Raw genomic sequence first — 12,613 nt, forward strand, 5'->3', positions numbered from 1 at the left:
ACAATATCTATGGCCCCAATGACTCTTGTGAAAAATTCTATAGAGCAGTCTCAGAGAGGTTGTTAAAAAACCAGATAGTAGATAAGATAGTAGGGGGAGATATGAATGTAGTGGCAGATTGGGGGAAGATAGAAGAACAGACAGAGGATCTACTCCCCCAGCGAAACGTAATGTCCATATACTACAGGACCTAATGTCAACTTTAAACTTGGTGGATACTTGGAGGGCACTACACCCGGAGGGGCGAGATTATACGCACTACTCACTAGTGCACAAATCATGGTCTCGCATAGATTACTTATTAATGTCAAGAAGTCTATTTGGGAGATGCAGATCCTCCACTATAGGGGATTTAGTGATCTCAGATCACGCACCGATTACAATATGGTTACAAGATCATACACCGAGAGGCCCAGACTATATTTGGCGTTTCCCATCAGATCTATATGATAATGCAGATTTTCATAAACTACTGATGGGATGGTGTCACGAGGGTGTCAAGAGCCACGCCTGACTCGGGGTCAGGAAGTCGCAGCGGGTGGCTGCGCGCTCTATGTCTAAAGACAGTGCTGTTTATTAATGGTAGCTTTCTGGGTTTGCCTTGCAATCCTTTTTGGCTCACTCAGGGATCCGTAGCTTCTCCTCCTCAGCTGTTTCTTGTCCAGCAATCACAACCTCCTTATATTCCCATCTCTCACTTCTCTGGTTGCCAGATATAGAGCTTCCTGCCTGGACTTCTATACTGACCCACTGGAGCTGTGTAGCTGTGTTCCCTGGTTGTTGTTCCAGAACGTTACCCTCCGGATCCCTGTTGGGCCTTGGTGGTCTGCTGTTGTCGCCCACCTGGGATTATATGTTTGTCTGTATTGTCTGTCCTCTCATTGGTGTTTTCCTCTTAATGTCAGTGGTGCGGACTAGTGATCCAAGGTTCACTACATAGGGCTCATCTTAGGGAAAGCCAGGGTTTAGTCAGGGGTCACCATCTTTCCCTCTCCCTTGGACAGGGCCTTCCCATTTCCCTCCCTTTGCGTGATGCCGGTCATTACATTATATCTGGCCCTTATTTTGTGTAGGTAGAAAAAAAAAACAAAAAAAAAAAAATGCTTTTTCTTTCTACCTACTTAGAATCCAGTATGGATCCAATTGCTGCTTTGTCAAAGCAACTTCAAGGCCTGTCTTTGGAGGTGGCAGGATTGAAGGCGTCGGTCCTCCAGCAACAGCAGCAATTGCTACAGACCGCAAGCCCAGCGGTTGCTACAGGTAACCAGGTTGTTGCGGAACCCAAGGTTCACTACATAGGGCTCATCTTAGGGAAAGCCAGGGTTTAGGCACGTGATCGGCGTACGGGTGAGGAACCCGTCTAGGGACGTCAGGGCAGTCAGGTGCCAGCCGCAAGGTGAGTCAGGGGTCACCATCTTTCCCCGTTCACTACATAGGGCTCATCTTAGGGAAAGCCAGGGTTTAGGCACGTGATCGGCGTACGGGTGAGGAACCCGTCTAGGGACGTCAGGGCAGTCAGGTGCCAGCCGCAAGGTGAGTCAGGGGTCACCATCTTTCCCTCTCCCTTGGACAGGGCCTTCCCATTTCCGTCCCTTTGCGTGACGCCGGTCATTACATTATATCTGGCCCTTATTTTGTGTAGGTAGAAAAAAAAAAAAAAACTTTTTCTTTCTACCTACTTAGAATCCAGTATGGATCCAATTGCTGCTTTGTCAAAGCAACTTCAAGGCCTGTCTTTGGAGGTGGCAGGATTGAAGGCGTCGGTCCTCCAGCAACAGCAGCAATTGCTACAGACCGCAAGCCCAGCGGTTGCTACAGGTAACCAGGTTGTTGCGGAACCCAAGGTTGCTCTTCCTGACAGATTTTCTGGGGGCAGGGACAAATTTGTGACGTTCCGTGAGGCCTGTAAATTATATTTTAAACTGCGCCCTTACTCCTCTGGTAATGAAGAACAGCGGGTGGGGGTTGTTATTTCCCTACTTCAGGGGGACCCGCAATCCTGGGCGTTCTCTTTACCCACTGATTCCCAGGCTCTCCGGTCAGTGGATGAATTTTCTGGGGCCTTGGGTCTCATATATGACGACCCTGACCGAATCGCACTGGCTGAATCAAAGTTACGGAGACTCCTACAAGGAGAGCGGCCAGTAGAGGAGTATTGCTCAGAGTTCCGTAGGTGGGCTACGGATACCCAGTGGAACGACCCGGCTCTCAGGAGTCAGTTCTGCTCTGGGTTATCTGAAAGGATTAAGGATGCGCTTGCACTGTATGAGACTCCCTTTTCCCTTGATGCGGTTATGTCCCTTTCTATCCGTATAGATAGACCTCTTAGGAACAGATTGAAAAATCTGGAGCAACTGGTAACCCCTCCCAAGCAGCAGTTAGTCTGTACGGACTTAGACGAGCCTATGCAGCTAGGAGGAACTACTCGTCAGGTCCGTCCTCCTGAGGCTCGCCGTAGGCGTGGGGTTTGTTTTTTCTGTGGGGAGAGGGGTCATTTTATTAATGTCTGTCCTTACTTTCTCAAAAACAAAAAAGACCGTCGGAAAACTACTAACCCCAGGCTGTGTGGAGGATGTCAGCCGGGGGGGTATACGTTTCCTCCATACGAACATCGCAATTTGTGTTGCCAGCGGTTGTTGTTTTTAGCGTTAAGACGGAGACTATTTCTTTTTTCCTAGACAGTGGAGCAGGAGTAAATTTGATAGATGCCCATTTTGCCCACACTATGGGTTTGTCTCTCTGTACGCTACAGAGACCTATTCCCATATTCGCTATTGATTCTGCTCCTCTGTCTCAGAGAAACCTCACTAACATTGTCCATAACTTACACCTTCGGGTAGGGGACCACCATAACGAGTTGCTTTCATGTTATGTTCTGGAGGGGCTCCCCACTCCGGTGGTGTTGGGTCTTCCCTGGTTGGTAGCGCACAATCCAGTGGTGGATTGGCAGGCCAGGGAGATATTGGAGTGGAGTGAGCATTGCAGAGAAAATTGCTTAAATAGCAATTGCTTAGTCGCCTCCATAGCTACCCTACCTACATTTGTTTCGGACTTTGAGGACGTTTTTTCTGAAAAGGGTTGTCAGAAGTTACCACCTCACCGTCCTTATGATTGCCCGGTTAACCTGATTCCCGGTGCAAAATTACCCAAGACCAGGTTATATAATCTTTCGGGTCCAGAGAGACAAGCCATGAAAGATTATATCTCCGAGAGCTTGGCTAAGGGACACATCAGACCCTCTTCTTCACCCGTGGCTGCAGGGTTTTTCTTCGTTAAAAAGAAAGATGGGGGCCTGTGTCCTTGCCTAGATTTTCGCGAATTAAACCGGATAACCATCCGAGACCCATACCCTCTTCCTCTCATTCCTGACCTGTTTAATCAGATTGCGGGTGCTAGGTGGTTCTCCAAACTTGATCTTAGGGGGGCCTACAATCTGATTCGTATCAAGGAAGGGGATGAGTGGAAGACAGCTTTTAACACCCCTGAGGGGCATTATGAAAATCTAGTCATGCCTTTTGGTCTGACCAATGCTCCTGCTGTCTTCCAACATTTCGTTAATGACATTTTTAGTCATCTTATCGGCAGGTTTGTGGTGATATACCTAGATGATATTTTAATTTATTCGTCTGATCTGAAAACACATGAGGTGCATGTCAGACAGGTACTGCAGGTCCTACGGACGAATAAATTATATGCTAAAATTGAAAAGTGTGTCTTCGCCGTTCAGGAAATACAGTTCCTAGGTTATTTATTATCTGCTTCAGGTTTCCGTATGGATCCTAGGAAGGTCCAGGCAATTTTAGATTGGGATCTTCCTGAGAACCTCAAAGCACTGCAACGGTTTTTGGGCTTCGCAAATTTCTATAGAAAGTTCATTAAAAATTATTCGGTGATTGTAAAACCCCTTACTGACATGACTAGGAAGGGGACTGATTTTTCTAAATGGTCTGACGCCGCTAAAATTGCTTTTTCCTCTCTAAAAGAGAGGTTTACCTCGGCACCTGTACTAATCCAACCTGATGTCTCCCAGCCTTTTATTGTTGAAGTAGATGCGTCAGAGGTGGGAGTGGGGGCTGTGCTGTCTCAGGGTCCGTCTCCTGGCAAATGGAGTCCTTGTGCATTCTTTTCTGCAAAAACTATCTGCAGCAGAGAAGAACTATGATATTGGCAATAGGGAACTATTAGCTATTAAACTAGCGTTTGAAGAATGGCGTCACTTTTTAGAGGGGGCAATCCACCCTGTTACTGTGATTACGGACCACAAAAACCTTCTGTACCTCGAATCAGCTAAGCGTCTCACCCCTAGACAAGCTAGGTGGTCGCTATTTTTTACCAGGTTTAACTTTGTTATTACCTATCGTCCTGGGGCAAAAAATACCTATCTCGTTGTTTCCCTGGAGGGGGTAATGTGAGTGATCCGGTACCCATTCTACAAAGGTTGTCTCTGCGGGAGGCCCCGGTCTCTTGCCCCTCAGAGAAATTGTTTGTACCATTAAACCTGCGTCTCGAATTATTAAAGGAACATCATAATTCGGCACTTGCTGGGCACCCGGGTAGTAAAGCAACCTTGGAGCTATTGTCTCGTCGTTTTTGGTGGCCAAGGTTGCGTCAGGATGTAATGGATTTTGTGTCTTCCTGTTCTACTTGTGCGCGCGCGAAAGTCTCTCATACACGTCCTGCAGGGTCTTTATTGCCACTTGTCATTCCCAATAGGCCATGGACACATCTGTCAATGGATTTTATCACTGACTTACCTTTGTCTACAGGTAAAACAGTTATCTTGGTAGTAGTGGACAGGTTTAGCAAAATGGTACACTTCATTGCGTTACCCGCACTACCTAATGCTAAGACTCTTGCTCAGGTATTCATCAGTGAAATCGTGAAGCTTCACGGGGTCCCTTCCGATGTTGTTTCGGATCGGGAACCCAGTTTATTTCTAAATTTTGGAAAGCTTTTTGTTCCCGTTTGGGGGTACACTTGTCCTTTTCCTCAGCTTTCCATCCTCAGTTGAATGGACAGACTGAGCATACCAACCAAAACCTTGAGACATATCTAAGATGTTTTGTGTCTGAAAACCAAGAGGTGTGGTCATCATATTTATCGTTAGCCGAGTTTGCCATAAATAATCGCAGTCAGGAATCTACTGGCAAGTCACCATTTCTTGGTGCATATGGTTTTCATCCCCAATTCTGTACTTTCAAAGAGGGGGGGGGTCTTCTGGGGTTCCCGAAGAGGAACGGTTTTCGTCATCTCTTTCTTCTGTATGGCAGAAAGTGCAAGCTAATTTGAAAAATATGGGAGGTAAATATAAATGCATGGCTGATAAGAGACGGTCGCCAGGTCCGGACCTAGGAGTGAATGACTATGTGTGGTTGTCTACTAGGAATATTAAATTAAAGGTTCCCTCTTGGAAACTGGGTCCTAGGTTCATTGGCCCTTACAAAATAGTAGCCATCATTAACCCCATGGCTTTTCGCCTGGAGCTACCTCAGACTTTTAAAATCCATAACGTCTTCCATAAGTCGTTACTCAAGAAGTATGTTCCACCTCTAGAACTGCCACCGCTGCCACCTCCTCCTGTTGTTGTGGATGGTAATCTAGAGTTTCAAATATCCAAAATGGTTGATTCTCGTCGGGTCCGCCGCTCTCTTCAATATCTGGTGCATTGGAGGGGTTACGGTCCCGAGGAAAGAATGTGGGTTCCAGCGTCTGAGGTAAACGCCGACAGGTTAGTTCGGGCTTTTCATGCCTCTCATCCTGAGAGACCTAGTCCTGAGTGTCCGGAGGCCCCTCGTAGAGAGGGGGGTACTGTCACGAGGGTGTCAAGAGCCACGCGTGACTCCGTTATACCCGGGGTCAGGAAGTCGCAGCGGGTGGCTGCGCGCTATATGTCTAAAGACAGTGCTGCTTATTAATGGTAGCTTTCTGGGTTTGCCTTGCAATCCTTTTTGGCTCACTCAGGGATCCGTAGCTTCTCCTCCTCAGCTGTTTCTTGTCCAGCAATCCCAACCTCCTTATATTTCCATCTCTCACTTCTCTGGTTGCCAGATATAGAGCTTCCTGCCTGGACTTCTATACTGACCCACTGGAGCTGTGTAGCTGTTTTCCCTGGTTGTTGTTCCAGAACGTTACCCTCCGGATCCCTGTTGGGCCTTGGTTAGGGTGGCCAGACGTCCGGTTTTAGGCCGGACAGTCCGGTTTTCAGGCTCCCTGTCCTCCGTCCGGCGCAGTGCCTGGACGGACACAGGAATGTCCTCCTTTTCAGTAGCTCACGTCTCAGACAGCAGCACTGTGCTGTCTGAGCGTGAGCTGCAGCAACTGACCGAGGCTTCTCTCACCCCCAGTCAGTCACTAGAGCCGCAGATATGACTCCCTGTGGATGACTGAGGGGAAGAGAAGCCCCCCGGCTGCCCCCGCTCACCTTCCATTCACAAACTTCTTCCCTCTCCTCCCCCGTGTTTTTCCCCCAGCCGATGACGGGGGCGTGGCTTCACTGGCACGGGGGTGTGGCTTTGTGGTTTGGAGGCGTGGTTTGTGTCATTGTGGGAGTGGTTTGTGGCACTGTGGGTGTGGTTTGGGCCGGTCCGGCTTTCTAGGGTGAAGCCAGTGGCCACCCTAGCCTTGGTGGTCTGCTGTTGTCGCCCACCTGGGATTATATGTTTGTCTGTATTGTCTGTCCTCTCCTTGGTGTTTTCCTCTTAGTGTCAGTGGTGCGGACTAGTGATCCCACCGCCCCGTTCACTACATAGGGCTCATCTTAGGGAAAGCCAGGGTATAGGCACGTGATCGGCGTACGGGTGAGGAACCCGTCTAGGGACGTCAGGGCAGTCAGGTGCCAGCCGCAAGGTGAGTCAGGGGTCACCACCTTTCCCTCTCCCTTGGACAGGGCCTTCCCATTTCCCTCCCTTTGCGTGACGCCGGTCATTACAGATGGTGGGATGAATACATTAGTACTAATGATCTGCCTGATAATGCCCAGTTGACTTGGGATGCTGGAAAAGCAGTGTTGAGGGGGCGATTGATCTCTCATGTGGCGGGACTTAAAAAGAAAATAACAACTGAAGTTGAAACACATGGATCAAAACTTAGAAAGGCTTATTTAGCTTTTACAACAAGCCCGTCAGATGCGACAGAGAGTACGTGGAAGTGAGAGAAGCAGGAATATGACTATTGGTTACAAAAGAAGGAGTTACTGTATAGATCCAGGGCGGACACACAACTGTACAAATTCGGGAATAAAGCCGGGAAATTATTGGCTAGTTTAGCGAAGGGTTTCTATCATTCCACCCCGATTTTGGCCTTAAAAGATAAAAAGGGACAATTAAAACATGACCCCAAAGATATAAATGAGATAATAAGAGAATTCTATAGTGATCTATATAAGTTTAAGAAGGAGAACGTGGATAGTGGGAATAATTGGCTGAACTCCATAAATTTACCGCATATCTCCCCAGAAGACTTAGCTTCTCTTAACGCCTCGATATCAACGCAGGAAGTCCAGACAGTAATATCAGGTCTAAAGCTAGGGAAGGCCCCTGGACCAGACGGTTATACAGGGGAATTCTTTAAAATCCTAGGGAAAAGACGCCACTTTTAACAAAAGTATTTAATTCTCATATGTCTGGACTCCCGCTTCCTGGGGTATCCAACACGGCCCATATAAAATTAATCCCAAAACCAGGAAAAGACCCCTTACAGGCTGCTTCATACCGGCCAATATCGTTAATTAATACAGATATCAAGATTCTTTCAAAGATTTTAGCAGAGAGACTTGCGAACATACTCCCCTAGATTATTTCAGACTCTCAAGCGGGCTTTGTAAAAGGCCGCTCTGCAGTTACGAACATCCTAAAGGTCTTGGCGGTGTTGGACGAGATCAAGATGAAGCCGGATATGCATCTATCCCCAGCCCTGCTAGCGATAGACGCTAAAAAAGCATTTGACAACGTGAGTTGGGGATGGATGGATAGAGTCTTGGATAAGATAGGGTTAATAGGAAATTTTAGGTCTTACCTGCAGACCCTTCGGCTAGGATTCATACCCCAGGATATCTTTCACCTGCCTTTTCCATAGGTAAAGGAACGAGACAAGGGTGTCCCCTTTCACCATTATTGTTCAACATTGCCCTAGAACCGCTGTCTCGTTACCTAAGTAACACCAGGGAAGTAGAAGGGATTAAAGTAGGCTCCAAGGAGATAAAGCATGCATTATATGCGGATGATTTGCTAGTTTTTTTTAGCAAAACCACACAGGGACTTACCTCCCCTGCTGCATAAACTAACAAATTTTGAAAATGCGTCTGGTTTCAAAATTAATGCATCTAAAAGTGAACTCCTGCTTCTCTCTCAGACACATCGTGTTAGGGAGAATGATTTTCGAAATCTTCCTGTAAAGATAGCTACGCAGACCATTCGTTACCTGGGCATTAATATAGGGAGAACCCCAGAATCCATATACTCGCTAAATTATCCCCCTTTGATCCGGAAAATCCAGGGAGACATAGAGAGATGGTTACAGCTTCCCTTTTCCTTATTGGGTAGATGTCATTTACTAAAAATGATTAGTTTCGCACGCTTATTGTACCCTATGCAGACAATACCATTATTAATCAAACATGCAGATATCCAAACGCTAGAAACAGCGTTTCGCTATTTTCTTTGGAAAGGCAAACGTCCGAGAATCTCACTGCGGAAACTGCAACTTCCCAAAGAAAAAGGAGGGGTGAATTTCCCAGATATTAGGAGATATAACCTTGCCAGTAATCTTAGACATGGTTTGGACTGGTCGACAGGTAAAAGCATTCACTCAAATTATAAATTGGAGTCGCATTTGGCTTCTCCTTGGTCTCTAACCGCACTGCTTCATACTAAGTATGCCAATCTGCCACAGGTTCTGAGGAAAAGCCTCATTATAAAAGACACGGTAGCGACGTGGAAAGCAGTCCGCAAAGAATTCGGGTTACCATATTCTTTATCCAAGCATATGTCTATTTGGGGACACCCCGAATTCTTGGAAGGCAGGTTTAACAAACAATTCCAGGAATGGAGGCTTAAGGGAGTATGAACAGTAGATGACTTATGGCACGGTACAAACCGTCGATACCCTAGATTTGATGAATTGTGTACCAAATACGACGGCCTAGTCATTACCTGGCATATCTCCAAGTCTACAACTTTTTAAAATCCAGCATAATAGATCTTGGGAAGGAGTTCCCCACTAATAAATTTGATCTCTTACGTCGTACAGACTCTAACCCATTGTCCTTATCAGACTTACACGGCAGATTACAGGCAGATTACACGGCAGATTACAGGCAGATACTGTGATAGTTATGTAAAATATTACGGTTGTCCTTGTGATACTGATAAGACTTGAATGTTGTTCCATTGTAGCATTTGACAATGTAATTACGGAATATGCTTTTATGATCATTGGACAAATGTATTTTATATCATTTCCTGCCGAGAGACAAACTGAATAAAATTTGGTTTAAAAAATAAATAATAAAGAAACAGCAGGAAATTGCTGTGAATGCTGCTGAACTAATCACTGGCTGAGGCTGGTCATTGCTGCATCCAGTGATTGCCTCAGCACTATTCACAGCATTTCTTAGGCTGGTTTCACACGGGCGTTGTGGGAAAAGGTGAGGGTGCGTTGCGGGAACATGCGCGAATTTTCTGCGCGAGTGCAAAACATTGTAATGCGTTTTACACGCGCGTGAGAAAAATCGGCATGTTTGGTACCCAAACCCGAACTTCTTCACAGAAGTTGGGGTTTGGGATCGGGGTTATGCAGATTGTATTATTTTCCCTTATAACATGGTTATAAGGGAAAATAATAGCATTCTTAATACAGAATGCATAGTGCGATGGAGGGGTTAAAAAAAAGAAAAAAATATTTAACTCACCTTAATCCACTTGCTCGCGCAGCCGGCATCTCGTCTGTCTTCTTCTTTGCTGTGTACAAGAAAAGGACCTGTGGTGACGTCACTCCGGTCATCACATGGTCCATCACATGATCTTTTACCATGGTGATGGATCATGTGACGGACCATGTGATGACCGGAGTGACGTCACCACAGGTCCTTTTCCTGTACACAGCAAAGAAGAAGACAGACGAGATGCCGGCTGCGCGAGCAAGTGGATTAAGGTGAGTTTAATTATGTTTTATTTTTTTTTAACCCCTCCATCACTATTTTACTATGCATTCTGTATTAAGAATGCTATTATTTTCCCTTATAACCATGTTATAAGGGAAAATAATAATGATCGGGTCTCCATCCCGATCGACTCCTAGCAACCGTGCGTGAAAATCGCACCGCATCCGCACTTGCTTGCGGATGCTTGTAATTTTCACGCAGCCCCATTCACTTCTACGGGGCCTGCGTTGCGTGATAAACGCACAATATAGAGCATGCTGCGATTTTCACGAAACGCATAAGTGATGCGTTAAAATCACAGCTCATGTGCACAGCCCCATAGAAATGAATGGGTCCGGATTCAGTGCGGGTGCAATACGTTCACCTCCCGTATTGCACCCGCGTGGAAAACTCGCCCGTCTGAAAGGGGCCTTAGGGTCCATTCAGATGTCTGCAAGTGTTTTGAGGTCCGCAAATTGCGGATCCGCAAAACACCGGACCGCACATGGCCGACACCCCAATAGAAATGCCTTTTCTTGTCCGTGTCTGCGAACAAGAATAGGACATGCTCTATTTTTTTGCGGGGCTGCGGAACGGAAGTGCGTATGTGGACAGCACACTGTGTGCTGTCCACATCCGCGCTTCCGTTCCGAGCCCCCATTGAAAATAAATGGGTCCGCAATTTTGCGGAACGGATCCGGACCCATTCATACGGACGTGTGAATGGACCCTTATCAGCAGGAGGCAGCGCCCCATGGGATGGTTTAATTTTTACAGCAACAGGATCCCGCTGCAAGGCATTTTTATTTTGCTGGAATACCCCTTTAATACTTTTCCTCCCTTCATGATCCACTCCTACAAAAAGCTGCACGTGTGGTCGTACCCTTAGAAATGCAATTCATGATCTAATCTGAAAATATCCCGAGCCAGTTGCCTTGTGATGAAACGTATGTGCGGCAGAGCGGACTCCCCCATACAAGTAGTCGCAGGCGGTAACCCTAGAGCGCGTGGTCTACCTTTATCAAGGCTAGAATGTGTGTATAGCCTTGATAAATGAATAATTGATATGTGACATGTATTATGCATTGGTTAGAATAGAAATGGTCTGCACACTTACGTTGTAGATTTTACCATTGCTGGTGTACTGTCGGAAAAGACCTTGAGAGTATCGCGAAGACACCGGGCGCCCCAGTTTGTTTACATAATCTGTGGACATAAAAGTAGTATGACTCATAAAACTCATAAAAGGTCCTTCATGTTTAACAACCGCAAATAAAAATGAATACATTTATATGACGGGTTCTTCAAACATGCCCTCACACAATAACAGCAAGCATAAAGCCACATATAATTCACCATAGGACTCAGTTCACACAGCCTTTGAAAGATGAATTTGGCATGGATTCTGCGCCAAAAATCCACCAGTGGTCTTGCAGAATTCGCCTCCTATTGTATTCAGTGGTAGGCGGCAGTTTATAACCACGACTGCGCCAAGAATGACATGACCAGCAGACGGCCTACTATTGAAAACACTGGAAGGGGGATTCCGCGTAGCCGACAGCAGCTTTTTGGCAAGGAATCCAGACCAAATTTTTGCTGTCAATATCCACCGGGTGAACAGGGCCTAACGCTTGCCCTCATTTCTTACACAGGATTTCCCCTGAGTAGATATATAAAATGATACACTGTATGATATAAGTAGGAGTGCAGGAGGGCAAGCAATAGCTGCGGACAGTTGAGTCTACTACAGCGACATGACCGCACCGCGTAGTCGTAGCCTAATGGTGGAAGATTCAGTTGTCACATTTGAGAAACTAATGCTGAGCAGATACTAGCTGTAAACATATGTTCATCTGAGGGTGCTGGCACACCTCACAGCTGTCCTGCTTTGGATGCGGCATAAGAATGTATAAAAAACGCATGCGGTTTTTAAAAGGGATTCTTTTTGCCACATCCAAAATGCAGCAGCAGAGCAGCGACATATGGCAGCACCCTAACAGTGGGAATCCTGTGTAATTCTTAGGACTATAATGGGTGTGATAGATCCGTGAACACTGACATAATAGAACATGCTTCCATGCTAAAACCCCGGACCGTGGTAAAACACGGATGTGTGGATACATACATTAAAAGGAATGGGTACATGTGCTGTCTGTGGAGAACACGTACGTGGAACACTGACGTGTGAATGAGGCTTAATAGGTGCTCACTTATAACTTATTACAAGAGGGGGCGTTCTAATAACACAGCAAGGTGGGGGATTCATATTCCTCGCAGTTGCCTTGTATATATTTTCTTTTGAGACACGATACATCGTACATAAAAACGTACAACCATCATTAAAACATATACATGTCCTGCACATAGAAGAACAATAGAAACCTTCCATGACCAAAGCATTTTGTTTGAATGTTACACATATATTGTAATCCAGCGAGGGCCTTCCGCGGGTTATGTACCTTTCAGCCTAATAAT

At 46.2% G+C, this 12,613-nt stretch overlaps 1 protein-coding gene across 1 annotated transcript in view; it reads right to left on the reverse strand.

The window, feature by feature from the left end:
• The window catches only part of VWA3B (von Willebrand factor A domain containing 3B), a 185,442-nt gene that overhangs the window by 164,601 nt on the left and 8,228 nt on the right, over positions 1-12,613 (reverse strand). The window contains exon 3 of the mRNA XM_040425122.1: positions 11,256-11,344. Within this exon, the coding sequence (XP_040281056.1) occupies positions 11,256-11,344 (89 nt within the window). The remainder of the gene's footprint in view (positions 1-11,255; positions 11,345-12,613) is intronic.

This window comes from Bufo bufo, chromosome 3, assembly GCF_905171765.1.
Source record: "Bufo bufo chromosome 3, aBufBuf1.1, whole genome shotgun sequence".
Classification (NCBI taxonomy): Eukaryota; Metazoa; Chordata; class Amphibia; order Anura; family Bufonidae; genus Bufo; species Bufo bufo.